Raw genomic sequence first — 14,143 nt, forward strand, 5'->3', positions numbered from 1 at the left:
CATTACCTCATTCTCCAACCAACACTCAAGCAACTCTCAACTGACTATAAAATGAACAAACAAACCACTCTGTTCCACATTAGTGGGAGCGTGGGCATAGCAAACGCATCTTGACATTAGGCATGATTTCTGCTGCCATGAATAAGGAACGCATCTTAACATTAGGCATGATTTCTGCTGCCATGAATAAGGAACGCATCTTGACATTAGGCATGATTTCTGCTGCCATGAATAAGGAACGCATCTTGACATTAGGCATGATTTCTGCTGCCATGAATAAGCAAACGCATCTTGACATTAGGCATGATTTCTGCTGCCATGAATCAGGAAAGAAATAGTTTCGTCTAGCAACTTGCTCAGTCCTATTGCAAGCGATGCAATCCCGCTCAGAGTGATGTGGATTCAGGAGAGTTTCAGTTGCATGGGAGGGAGTAGCAAGCTAGCTCTCGGTTTTGTTTGAACGTCAACAGTGATGTTCTCCAAATATCACTTAGCGCCCCTTTAATCATCAGTGACCTGATCCAATATCACTTAGTGCCCCTTTAATGATCAGTGAAGTACTCTAATATCACTTTGCATCCCTTTAACGATCAGTGACATAATCCAATATCACTTAGCGCCCCTTTAATGGGAGGATGATCAAGTATCCTGGGCTGTGTCCAGAAGTCAAGCGTGCACGCTGGATAGTACCTTCTTTCCAGTAGCGTCTTAGTTAGCTTGCTCCTCAGTATGTGTCCCTACCTACATTTGGACAGTACTAACTAGTTGGCGTCACCTGACTCGGGGAGGGGGGTGTGTTGACAATTTGCATGACGTGTGGAGCTTGACCTGCGCTGCGCAATGGATTATAAGATACCTGAGGGCAAAAAAGATGCATCGATGCACGCTTGGAAATCACGCAAAACGAAGTACCCAACTAGCGAAAGCGCTTGACTTTCGGACAGTCTATTCTGACGTAACTTCCGGAAAATGCACACTGCCCAGCGTGCGTACAGATGTTTCAGACACAGTCCTGGTTTACCTTGTGGGAGTACTGGTGAGAGGCGGTGGTGTTTCCTGAGTCTTCTGGAGTCACTTCCTCATGATCACCGGCTGCAGGAGCTGAGCTTGATGCAACAGCAGGAGCAGAGGAGGTGGCTGCAGGAGCTGAGCTTGATGCAACAGCAGCAGAGGAGGTGGCTGCAGGAGCAGAGGAGGTGGCTGCAGGAGCAGAGGAGGTGGCTGCAGGAGCAGAGGAGGTGGCTGCAGGGCTGTGTGGCTGAGATGCGTTCTGATCGACATGGGAACTGCCTGAAGTAGGCCCTGCACTGTCTGTAGGGGGCGCTATAGCTGTTGAGGTGGTGTTTGTGACCTCTGATTTAGGATTGACCCCCATCGCCCACTCATCCAAAAATCTGTGTATGTTTTCGGTTAACATTTTAATGGCTTTATTTGAGAGATAGAGGTTACGCCAAATGTTCTTGTGAGCGATAACTTTCCCCCCCAGGCTAGTTATGAAAGAATGTGCTTCGTGATTGATTCTATCAATGACATTTGCTGCAGCTTGCTCATTTCCGGCACTGGTCCAGGAGCCTCCTACTAGCATGTTGGACCACACAATCAGGCACTGGGGGAAGATAGCATGCGTTTTACGCAAATCCCTCCTGATGCTATTCAGACAATATTCTGCATAACTCAGGTCAATGTTTGCATCTCCCAGATGAATGACCAGCATGTCTGGACGGGGCTGCTGCCGTTTGAACATGCACATCTCTATGACCAGCTGGCTCCAGCTCATTTGAGGAGCCCCCCACTGGTGAACCCTGATGTTGGCGCACGCACTCCCTCGTTTAGCAGCCTGCTGCTGTAATGATGTTATCCTTTCGGCCAAACCCCCAAGAGCAAAACCACACATCCAGACTACTTTGGGTGGACCTTTCACATTAGATGTTTTGGTACCAGGGCCTGAAAGAAAAACACAGTGCATTGCATTAGCGTTTGGTCAATAACAGACTACTTCTTATTCCTTCAACCAATCCAGGTTGAACTATTTGAAATAAGAAATGTCATTCAAACTTTGTTGCATAGGTCTTCTAAAGGACTCGTGAGCAATGTATTTCATTTTTTTGTGAACTTTTATCAAGAAATATTAAGAAAAACGTATGCTTTGTATTTGCCGTTTTGACATCATAAAGGCAATTAAACTAAAGAGTTGCACCTGTTCCAATGGCTTCCATTCCACCTGCAATCACAGATGTGTAATTTTGAGCAGTCAGAGGCAAACAGACGCACTAGCTGAGTCTGACCTATTTAGCATTCACTATAGGCTACTGCAGTGCTAGTGCAAAAATATCTTAATATAATTAATAATGATAATAATAATAATGATAATATTAATAATAATAATAATAATAATAATAATAATAATAATAGTAAGACTCTTTCTCTACTTTAGCCCAACTAATCTACGTAAAGAAAACATCTGTATGGTCTGCTGGTGATAAGTGTGTGTGTTTGTGTGAACTGCATTCAGCGTGTGTGTGTGTAAACTGCACTGAGAGAAGAGAGAGAGAGAGAGTGTGTGTGTGTGTGTGTGTGTGTGTGTGTGTGTGTGTGTGTGTGTGTGTGTGTGTAAACTGCACTGAGAGAGAGAGTGTGTGTGTCTGTCTGAGTGTGTGTCTGTGTGTGTGTGTGTAAACTGCACTGAGTGTGTGTGTGTGTGTGTGTGTGTGTTTGTGTGTGTGTAAACTGCACTGAGTGTGTGTGTATGTGTGTGTGTGTGTGTGTGTGTGTGTGTGTGTGTGCGTGTGTGTGTGTGTGTGTACCTGTGATGGGTGCACTGCTCCCATGTGTCTGGTTCTCCTCCACAGGACTCTCATTGCTCTTTCTGACCTGCTGCTGGTGGACAACAACAGAAAAATTCATCAACATTCGTGTGAAGCATGGTGGGGGCAACATTATGTTGTGGGGATGTTGCTCTTCAGCGGGGACTGGGCAATTGGTCAGGATGGAAGGGAAAATGGATGCTGGAAGTACACCCAAATTCTAAAGGAAAACCTGCGTCCCTCTGCTAGACAGCTGAAGATGGGCAGGTCATTCGCCTTCCAACATGACAATGATCCTCAACTTACTGCCAAAAGAACAAAGCAGTGGCTTAAGGATAGGATGGTGAATATCCTTGAGTGGCAAAGTCAAAGCCCTGACTTAGATCCTATAGAAAATCTGTGGATTGAGAGCAGTCCATCGCCATTCCCTACAGAATTTGACTGAAGTTTATCAATTTTTCACGGAAGAATAGACAAATATTCCCTTATCTAGGTGTGCAAAGCTATAATAGAGACATATCCAAACAGATTGATGGCTCTAATGAAAGAAAAAGGAAGCTCTACAAAGTATTAAGTCAGGGGTGACTTTTCCAACCCTATTATTCTAGTTTTTATATGTATTATCAATTTTCAGAATGGTTTACTTTTTTTTCATTATTTTGATGTTGTACAGATAAATTTGTAAATAAAACTGGAAAAATATTTTTTTTAGATGGGTTTTGATTTCGGCTGTAAGACAAAAAAAGGAACTATTTCAAAAGGGTATGATGACTTTCTATAGGCACTGTATCTATCTATCTAACGTGGAGCTACCACATGTTCAATGGACCCTATTCCTACCAACCTCCTCCAACGCCATATTTCCTACCATCACACCAGAACAACCACATGCAATTTCCTCCAGTACTCGATCGGGCTGAACCAGCTGGTGTACACAGCACTCACATGGCTTCACATATCGTCCCAATCAAACAAACAAACAAATCAATCACAACATCAACATCAAAACTAACACCCTCTCTTTGAACCTACAAATGAAAAAGGGAACGTTACCGTGCTGTTCTTTGAGCTCCAACTGGCTACCCTTAGCCACCCGCATCAAATTCAAGTCACTAATGCTTGCGCATGAAGTGATTGCTAGGTCTGCACCCACTTGCTCAAGTGCTCTAATATAGGCCTGTTACCCCCTGGCTGCTGCGTCCCAAAACTCTTGAAGACCCAACTCTTCCAAGGATGCCTCTTCTCCTAACACTTCCAACAACCTAGCACACCTAACATGCACTGTAAATTAGATTGTATTCTCTTTATGTATGTCACTTTGGAAACATCTGGTAAACTAGAAAAGCACTCAGAGGCTATGTCCAGAAGTCAAGCGTGCACGCTGGATAGTACCCTCTTCCCAGTAGCGTCTTAGTTAGCTCGCTCCTCAGTATGCGTCCCTACCTACATTTGAACAGCACTAACTAGTTGGCGTCACCTGACTCGGGGAGAGGGGTGTGTTGACGATTTGCATGACGTGTGGAGCTTGACCTGCGCTGCGCAATGGATTATGGGATATCTGAGGCCAAAAAAGATGCATCGAAGCACGCTTGGAAATCATGCCAAACGAAGTAGCCAACTAGTGAGAGCGCTTGACTTTCGGACAGTCTATTCTGACGTAACTTCCGGAAAATGCACACTGCCCAGCGTGCACGCTTGACTTCTGGACATAGCCAGAGAGCGCAGCTACCTCCGCCTGCCTTCTTCTTCCTAGGTTGTCATACATTTGAACCTAAACTATTCAGATCGCCACCACGTGGCCATACCGTGCCATTACGGATCACTACCACAATTTAATCGTTTCCTCCTTGGGTCATGCCTGAAATCCATCCATTACTTTTTGAGTTATCTTGCTAACAAACATTTATTTATTTACGATACATTATTCACTCACAAAGAAAATTGGTGTCCATAAAGCTTGGATATTTCCTTATTTTATTACTTGAGGCATTAAGATCAATTTCCCAAAGATGATTTTATATTCCACTTTTTAGTTAACTTTAGCATGGGTGCCAACACTCTCAGCCATGACGATATATTAGTCTAGGCTACTGTGAAACATTGGCTAACATTGCCTACCTTGCAATGCTTATCTATGCAAATGCTCATAGGTAATCTCCGGCAGGCTAACGTTGCTACATACTGCTGATGTCTCCGTCACTGCAGCTGTCTGCACTGTCTGAAAACTCTGTGTAGGTCAATTGTTTTGGAGGGATTTGGGTAACTTAATCCCACAGATATGAGGACAGATATGAGGATTAATAATAGTAATATAATAATGGCGGGAATAAACTTGGCTGTGCGAGGTTGGCTAAAGGTTTAGCCTATTCATCCAATCTAGCCACAAGTCTCTCCTGCACCAGCTCAATTCCTCAGTGTTTTCTCTTTCCTTCCCATTCTTGGACAGTTGGTAACTACAGGGCTCTTTGCTGTTGTTAGAACAGCTGTGTACTGTATCACACACCATATCTTACCGTTGTATTAAATGTTGTAAAAATCAGTGATGATACCGCCACTGTAAGTTGACAGCTGCATTAAATAGGCCTATCTATGTGTTGGCAATGTCAACAATCAGGCCACTGCAAACATTATTACCTGATTATTACATAGATCGAATGAGCCCAATATGGAATAACATTTTGATGAAGAAGTCAGAGAACTCTTTACCTTCTGGTTTAATTTCTGTTGTGGGGAAATGGTGGCTTTGTCTAGTGGAGTCACATCCATGGAATCACCCTCTGCAGGATATAAACTCGGTGAAATGTCAGGAGCAGCTGGAGGGCTTTGGGGCTGAGATGCGTTCTTTGTGGAGTTCACATCCTTCTGGGACTGTTGGAGGGAGATACTGGTGCTGTTTCCTGAGTCTTCTTGTGTCACATCCAAATGATCAACAGAACGAGAGAGGGAATCGTGGAACTCATTAGCAGGTTCCAGGTTGCTGCTGATCGTCGGCGCTGGGGATTTCGGAATAGTTTCTTTGTGCCCCGCCACAAAGTAGACCTGCCTCTTCCACTCATCCACAAACTGCTGAATATTCAGGTTGAACCTTTTAATGCCTTGGTCTGAGATGACCATTTCATCGTCACCGGGGCGATAGAGTTCAGGGCCAATGTTGTCATGGGTGATGACTCTTCCCCCAAGGTCCTTAACTACAGCATGTGCTGCACGATTCATCACTTGGTGGATTCTGTTTCCTGCCTCATCAGCCTTGTTACTAGGAGTCATGTTTTGTTTGCTGAAGCGCAATAGCAGCATGTCAGACCACACAATCTGACACTGGGGAAAGATGCTGTGTATGGCAGTCAAGAGTCCCTTTACTGTGTTCAGCAACTGTTCCTTTTTTGTTGTCTTGATGTTATTGCCAAGATGGATGATGAGCAGGTCTGGATGAGGCTGCTTGCCTTTGGCCTTCCGCATTTGGACCACAAGATCAGTGCAGGTCATTCCAGAACCTCCCACATGGTGGACCCCAATGCTAGGGCCATCAGTACCCAGTTTACTGGTCTTTGTTTGCCCTGCTGCTATGCTCTTTGCCAAACCTGAAAGAACACATCCACACATCCAGATTGTTTTATGTGTTTCAGGTTTCATGTGTTTTTGAGTTGAGGTGGATACAGAGCTATGGGGCTGAGCTGTGCTCTCTGTGCAGTTCACATCCTTCTGGGACTGTTGGAGGGAGATGATGCTGTTTCGTGAGTCTTCTGGAGTCATGTCCAAATCCGCATCTGCGTGATTCAAAGGCCGACCACCGCTTTCTTCTGGTCTGGGTGTTCCCGAGGATGAAACCGCAGGAGATGCGCTGGATGAAACCGCAGGAGGTGAGCTGGATGAAACCGCAGGAGCAGTGGAGGTGGCTGGAGGGCTTTGGGGCTGAGACGCGTTCTTCGTGGAGTTTACATCCTTCTGGGACTGTTGGAAGGAGATACTGGTGTTGTATCCTGAGTCTTCTCTAGTCCCATCCAAATCGTCAACAGAATGAGAGAGGGAATCGTGGAATGAATCAACAGGTTCTAGCTTAATGTTAGTGGGCTCTGGGGAATTCGAGGTGATTTCTAAATGTTTTGATGTTGGGATTAACTCCTTCTCCCAGTTTTCCACAAACTGCCGTAGGTTTTGGTTGAACCTTTGAATGCCTTCGTCTGAAAGGTAAACGTCATTGGGGAAATAGTATTCGGGGCCAATGTTATCATGAGTTATGACTCCTCCCCCTAATTCAGTCACTATAGCATGCGCTCTGCAGTTGATGATGTCATGAATTATGCCTGCTGCCTCATCAACCTCCACATCAGGAGTCGTGCTCTGCTGCCAGAAGAACGTTGGTAGGATGTCCGACCACACAATCAGGCACTGGGGGAACAGGCTGCGTACACGGGTTAGCTCCTCCCTGATGGTGATCAGCAGCTCCACAGTGTCCGTCATGTTGATGTCGTCGTCCCCCAGGTGGATGATGAGTATGTCGGGGAGAGGCCACTTCTTCCTGAGTCTCTTCAAGTGGGGCACGAGGTCTCTCCAGGTCATTCCCTGCGTCCCACTCCACAGCCCTTTCAGGTTACGCCATACTCTGTACCACAGGCTTATCCGTCTGGCCACTGCTACAAGGCCATGACCACAAATCCACACTGTTTTATCTTTTCTGTCAGTGCCATGACCTGAAAGACAGGGAAAAAACACAGTACTTTGTGACTTCAGTCAAGCACTGCTCGGGTGATTCTGTCTAGTTATTAAGTGGCTCTCTGACATAAATTGTTATTTGATTCTGTGACCTGTCACTCAAAAATAACTAGACACAGATAATGAGTATAAGCACAGTGATTGTAAGGAAGTAATGTACATCCAGCTCCTAATGTTTCATTCGTATTTGACCCAAAAGATCAATTAATTTTTTTTTTTATCATATCATAAGGAATCAGGTGGTGCTCTGAGGGAACTCCGTTAGAGCAGCAATTCACAAACCTACTAGGGGAAAAAACACAGATATAGAGACAGTAACAGTAAACTTACACTCAACTAAGAGCTAGGATTGCAACCATTACTCTGGTTGTCTGGTCGACTATTCCGAAACTATTCCAAAATCCCCAGCGCCCACGATTAACAGTAACCTAGAACCTAATAATCAGTTCCAGGAGTCCCTCTCTTGTTCTGTTGATCATTTGGATGTGACGTGAGAAGACTCAGGATACAACACCATTACTAAAGAATTCTGACTGACTGAGAGCAGTAGGGTACATGTTAGAGCAGTGGGGTACATGTTAGAGCAGTGGGGTACATTTGTCTGACTAAAGGTGGAAGAACGTACCATGTCGAGACTGAAGACGTTCGGTCTCCACTACATCAATAGATTTGCCAAGAGTTGCTCCTTTTGGAAAAGTCCTACCCTCATCTGAATGCCTATGCATATCAGAGATCTTCTGTTCATGCTGGCCCAGGATTGGTGTTTGGTCTTCTCTCTTCTGATTATATGGCTCTATGCTCTTCTCTTCTCGTTTCCTGTGGTGCTCATCGGATTCTTCGTGAACACAGAGCTCCTCGCTGCCCTCCTCAGGCTGTCTGAGGAACTGCCCTTCTAAACACAGCACTGGTTCCACACCAGCACATAAATCTTTCCTGAACCTCGCAGCGCGGTCATAATGGCGCAAGACATCTTGTTGTGTGTCTTTGGCCCTTCCAAGACGTACTTCCTTTAGCTGTTTCTTATACTCCTCGTCCATCTGGTCATAGAGGTCATCAGCGGGGGCTTGTCTGAGAGGGGGCGTAGCTCTCTGATGTTGCGGAGAAAGAGAGGTTTGGCAAGGTAATACAGTGTCCCTCCCACCAAAGACGACAGATGATGTCATCTCTAGTTCCAAGGCAGCATGTTCAGCCAGCTTTTCAGCAATCAAAGCTTCCAACTGTTCCAGCTCCATATTCTTCCTGGCCAAATCCTCATCCTCCTCATCCTCACCTGCATCAGATTTGGGTGATCTGCAGGTGGTAGTGGCAGAGGCCTTGACACTGGACAGGTCCTTACGACCCTTTGTGGTCACAGTCTCTAGACTGGGACTGCTGCGCCGCTTGCGTTTCCTGGGGGAACCCTCACCACTGCTGCTGCTGCTGCTGCTTTGTCTCTTGCGCTTCTCATCTCCACGCTCTGAACTACAGTTCCTCCGCTGGTTGCTCTTCATATCCTGGTCTCTGCTCCTGCCCCCGTCTCTGCTTCTGTCCCTGCTCCTCTCCTTGCTACTGCTGTGTCTCTTCCTGGGGGAATGGTCTCTGCTCCTGCTGCGACTCCTTCTATCTCTACTGCTCCTCTCCCTGCTCCTAAATGCTCTACTCCTCCTCTCCATTGTTCTACTGCGCCGCTCAAATCGATCAATCTTGCCAGCTCTTTCCCGGCTTCTACTTCTGCTTCTACTTCTGCTGCTGTGACTGCGACTCTCGCGGGAGCGCTCTCTGCTCCTGCTGCGACTCCTGCGGGAGCGCTCTCTGCTGTGGCTCCTACTTCTATTCCACCACTCCTTGCTTCTTCCACGTCTCCTCTCTCTGCTGCAGCTGCTCTGGTGACCCAGATCTCTGCCTTGGTCTCTAACCCGGTCACTGCTCCTGCTCCGTGGGTCCCCCTTGGCCCGCTCTCTGCTCCTGCTGCGACTTCTCTCTCCTTTGCCTTTGTCTTTATTTACTTCTACAAGTCTCCTGTCTCTGCTTGCACTACGGTTACCCAGAGGATGATCGCTCCTACCACCCTCATCCTGGATTCTGTTCCCACTTTGGTTGCCATTTTGGTCACAGTTTGGGTGGATGCTGCTTCTCCTTCCAGAAGCTTCTGTTGAGTTTGTGTTGGTGTCCTCTCTATTCTCTCTCTTTGCAGGTTTTACTGAACTCACTGGGCCGGGTAGAATTTGGACACGCTTTCTGTAGCAAAAACAAATCAATTGTCATGTCTATTCATAATGAAACTTTTGTAAATACTCCAAGTTCTACTGGTAAATACAAGACCTATGCATTTATTGTGCATTGGATGTAGAGGACCCTACAACTTACCCTGTTTTGGGGGCATCAGAATCGATTCCTGTGTCTTTCTGCATCCTTTCCTTGGTGGCTGTTGGTTGGAAGGTAATCTTCTGCGCACAGGAAATGCAAAAGACAACAAAATATCAACAAATATACAGTGTTTATAATTTCAAAATTCTTACAATTCTGGTCAACTGAGGTTTTGAACCCATTTGTGATTTGCTGTGGACAGAAGTCTCATCCTTATGAAGTAGAAGGAAAAACATTCTCCAAATAGGGACTGAGCCAATGGGAGCTATACAACATACACTACAATGCAAACAGGATGATAGAATAACAAATCAACAATCAACATGACTAAAAAGAATAGTAAAATATACTAAAGATAAAGATACTAAAACAAGCATCCACATGAATGTACTGAGGATTGGTACTGTGATCCAGTATGAGGTATGAGTACTGTACCTTCTGTGACTGTGTTGTGGTGGACCCCTCTGATGTTGGCACGGGGGTGAACATCTCCTCTGAGTGTGCTGTAGTTGGGGCCTCTAAGGTTGGCACATGAGTGACCATCTTCTGCCTTCTGATCCTGATGGCTTGGTAGCCAGTCCCAGCCACCGTGTTCTGGACAGATCAAGAGGAATATGAACGTTTCTGAACATAAAGCTATCTAGACGCCAGGTAAGATTATTCTGAATTTTCCCAAAAAGACATACCGTAAATCCGCAAATTATGGCCGGGGTCTTTTATTTACTTAGGCTGCACAAAACACAGGCCTTCAGGACTGATAGCCCTACTGGTAGCCAATTATTACCCCGGGTTGTATTTGGGGGCCGGTCTTTATTTGTCCAAATCGACCACCCCCCTGGCTATAAATAGAATCCTGGCCATAATTTGAAGATTTATGGAATTTGTCTTTTTTTTGTCGCTAAGTAAGAGGCAACATACTGGCACTATGGTGAACTCCACTCTCTCTGAGTTGGAGAGCTTCTTGTCTTCCAAGACCTCACAGAAGTCAAAGACCAGTTTGGGGTCCTGAGAGCTCTTGATGTACCCAAACGAGTTGCTCAAACCAAGAACCACACCCTGAAAAAGGAATGCACTCCGTCAAGCAAATTATTTTATACTGACTTGGAGAATGACTTGGCCATATCAAAATAACACCTACTTTTCTACACTAAACTTTATCAATCAGTAATCTGATCACTCACTGTGTGTCGTTCCTCTGTGTCTGTGCACTGGAGGGTGTCGGCCAGGATCTCCACGGTAACGGCCCTCTCTGCCTTGGTCGTTGGGTTGGTGGATATTTTAAACTGAACTTTATCCCCAACCAGCATGGTGGCCTTCGTTAGCACATCCTCTGCACTGAAGCTCAGCTTCTTCTCCACTCCACCCACAACGGCCTTCAAACTACCAAGATGGAGATGCTGCAGCACATAGAACAAGTAGAAGTATAAGCATACAGTATGTACTCTTGATCGCATGGAGGAAATTTGGTCTTTGCATTTATGCCAATCGCAATCCGTGAATTAGTGAAACATACACAGCACACAGTGAGGTGAAGCACACACTAACCCGGAGCAGTGAGCTGCCGGCCACAACAATGAGGAGTTAGGTGCCTTGCTCAAGTGTGTGTGTGTGTGTGTGTGTGTGTGTGTGTGTGTGTGAGGAGTTAGGTGTCTTGCTCAATGGCACTTTAGCCGTGGATGTGGGCATGGGAGAGCAGAGCTCAAAGTGGTGTCCTTAAAGGTTGGATATTTCCTCATTTTTGTTTTTTTATTTAAGGCATTACAATTAATTTCCAAAAGATGATTTCATATTCCTCTTTGTCGTCAACTTCAGCATGTGTTCAAAGACTTATGGAGTAACTGCACACACTCCATTCAGTAACACACACGCTCCACACGCCAACATAACACACATGACTTGCCTTAACTGCCATATCACTGGCGGGTGCGTTCCCTCTTGTCGGGACCCTCAGAACGGTTCCCTCGTGGTGTTCCGTCCTCACAACTTCAGGAACGTCCATCTCTTCAAGCCATGGCTCTGCACCGCCTATTGCATTCCACTAGAGGGCAGACATAACCTAAATGAACCGTCTTATCAAGTCTACACAGCACATGCATAACATTAACACCATACTATGGCTTCCTTTCAAAAGCGTTCTCGACTGTTGTAGAAAGCAATGGCTGATCTTTAATGCAACATCTACACTGCACATTATCAGCAACCAATCATCCAGTGTTCCAAAGGTACATTCTGTTTACTAATCTGAGATCATTTTAAAAGGAAACATTGGAGAAGCCTTTTGCAATTCCTGATTAAGAAAACAATGCAACTGATCTCAGCTGGTATTGGTCTATAATGGAGTGCAATGGAAATTTCTAAGTGATCCAAAACTTTTGACCAGCAGTGTGTGTGGCCATAGGCCTATACGTTATGTTCAGTGTTGCTCTATAAGGTGTGTGTGTGGCCATAGGCTTATATGGTATATAAGGGTGTGTGTGGCCATAGGCCTATATGGTATATAAGGGTGTGTGTGGCCATAGGCTTATATGGTATATAAGGGTGTGTGTGGCCATAGGCCTATATGGTATATAAGGGTGTGTGTGGCCATAGGCCTATATGGTATATAAGGGTGTGTGTGGCCATAGGCCTATATGGTATATAAGGGTGTGTGTGGCCATAGGCCTATATGGTATATAAGGGTGTGTGTGGCCATAGGCTTATATGGTATATAAGGGTGTGTGTGGCCATAGGCCTATATGGTATATAAGGGTGTGTGTGGCCATAGGCCTACAGTATATGGTATATAAGAGTGTGTGTGGCCATAGGCCTACTGTATATGGTATATAAGGGTGTGTGTGGCCATAGGCCTATATGGTATATAAGAGTGTGTGTGGCCATAGGCCTATATGGTATATAAGGGTGTGTGTGGCCATAGGCCTATATGGTATATAAGGGTGTGTGTGGCCATAGGCCTACAGTATATGGTATATAAGGGTGTGTGTGGCCATAGGCCTATATGGTATATAAGGGTGTGTGTGGCCATAGGCCTATATGGTATGTTCAATGTTGCTCCATAAGGGTGGTTCAACTGTAATGTACCAGAGCAAAACTGGAAAAATATACAGGTAATTGGGAGGGGGGGTTGCAGAACATGTAGCCTAGGGTCCTATGACCACCTTAATCCACCTGTGTGTGTGTGTGTGTGTGTGTGTGTGTGTGTGTGTGTGTGTGTGTGTGTGTGTGTGTGTGTGTGTGTGCGTGCGTGTGCGTGCGTGTGTGAGTGTTACTAGTTGGACACATATTATCTAGTATCGTCTAGTATTGCAGCGCTGGGACATTTTTATTTGTTTTATAGCACACACACACACACACACACACACACACACACACACACACACACACACACACACAGCTGGTTTCAAGCAATACAATCAACAAATACTTTTTGCATCCCATTAGATGCCATTAAAGACCAGTAAATAATGGTAACCCATCAAGAACACCCCGTTTAGTCCAGTAAATAATGGCAACCCATCAAGAACACCCTGTTTAGTCCAGTAAATAATGGCAACCCATCAAGAACACCCTGTTTAGTCCAGTAAATAATGGTAACCCATCAAGAACACCCTGTTTAGTCCAGTAAATAATGGTAACCCATCAAGAACACCCCGTTTAGTCCAGTAAATAATGGTACCACATCACAAACACCCCGTTTAGTCCAGTAAATAATGGTACCACATCACAAACACCCCGTTTAGTCCAGTAAATAATGGTAAGACTTGTAGCTCTCATGCTCGCCAAGGATGCTTGTGTGCTTGTAACCTGTCTCCAGCGTCACAGCCTCTCAGCCAGTCAGCAGTTAGTCAGAACTCTTCAGAGAGCTTTGCTCACGTGACGGCACCAGAGACCTACAATACATTGTGTGGCTAACAAACGCAGTCTCAATGATACAGTACAAAGATACACTTCTCAAACAGTCTTGGCTAATGGCATATCCCCATATGGTATGCTATACTATGCTGACAGTAAGTTGACCCCAAGGTGGTATCCCTAACAACTATCTTTGGCACGTCTTCAAGTCAGGCTTGAGCTCGTTCAATCACCAGGGAGGCGACGGCCACAAAACCTCGACAGCTCCCCCCCAGGGCCCCCCCCCCCACACACTTCCTCAACCCAACCAACACTCCACAGCTCCCCCCCCCCACACACACTTCCTCAACCCAACCAACACTCCTCAGAAGACAGAGGAGACAAACCGCAAATGTTAAACACACACCCATCATCCAAGTCACCTTCAACCAGTA

At 45.6% G+C, this 14,143-nt stretch overlaps 1 protein-coding gene across 1 annotated transcript in view; it reads right to left on the reverse strand.

Moving 5' to 3' along the window:
• LOC134064369 (uncharacterized) overlaps positions 1-14,143 on the reverse strand; it is a 39,115-nt gene that overhangs the window by 9,429 nt on the left and 15,543 nt on the right. Inside the window, exons 5-14 of the mRNA XM_062520288.1 lie at positions 11,761-11,898; positions 11,042-11,257; positions 10,779-10,916; positions 10,296-10,454; positions 9,861-9,940; positions 9,500-9,731; positions 8,140-9,073; positions 5,511-7,492; positions 2,805-2,877; positions 1,022-1,944 (exon numbers count right to left, since the gene is read on the reverse strand). Coding sequence (XP_062376272.1) covers positions 1,022-1,944; positions 2,805-2,877; positions 5,511-7,492; positions 8,140-9,073; positions 9,500-9,731; positions 9,861-9,940; positions 10,296-10,454; positions 10,779-10,916; positions 11,042-11,257; positions 11,761-11,898 — 4,875 coding nt within the window. The remainder of the gene's footprint in view (positions 1-1,021; positions 1,945-2,804; positions 2,878-5,510; positions 7,493-8,139; positions 9,074-9,499; positions 9,732-9,860; positions 9,941-10,295; positions 10,455-10,778; positions 10,917-11,041; positions 11,258-11,760; positions 11,899-14,143) is intronic.

The sequence above is a fragment of the Sardina pilchardus genome, chromosome 18 (genome assembly GCF_963854185.1).
Source record: "Sardina pilchardus chromosome 18, fSarPil1.1, whole genome shotgun sequence".
NCBI classification, from domain to species: Eukaryota; Metazoa; Chordata; class Actinopteri; order Clupeiformes; family Clupeidae; genus Sardina; species Sardina pilchardus.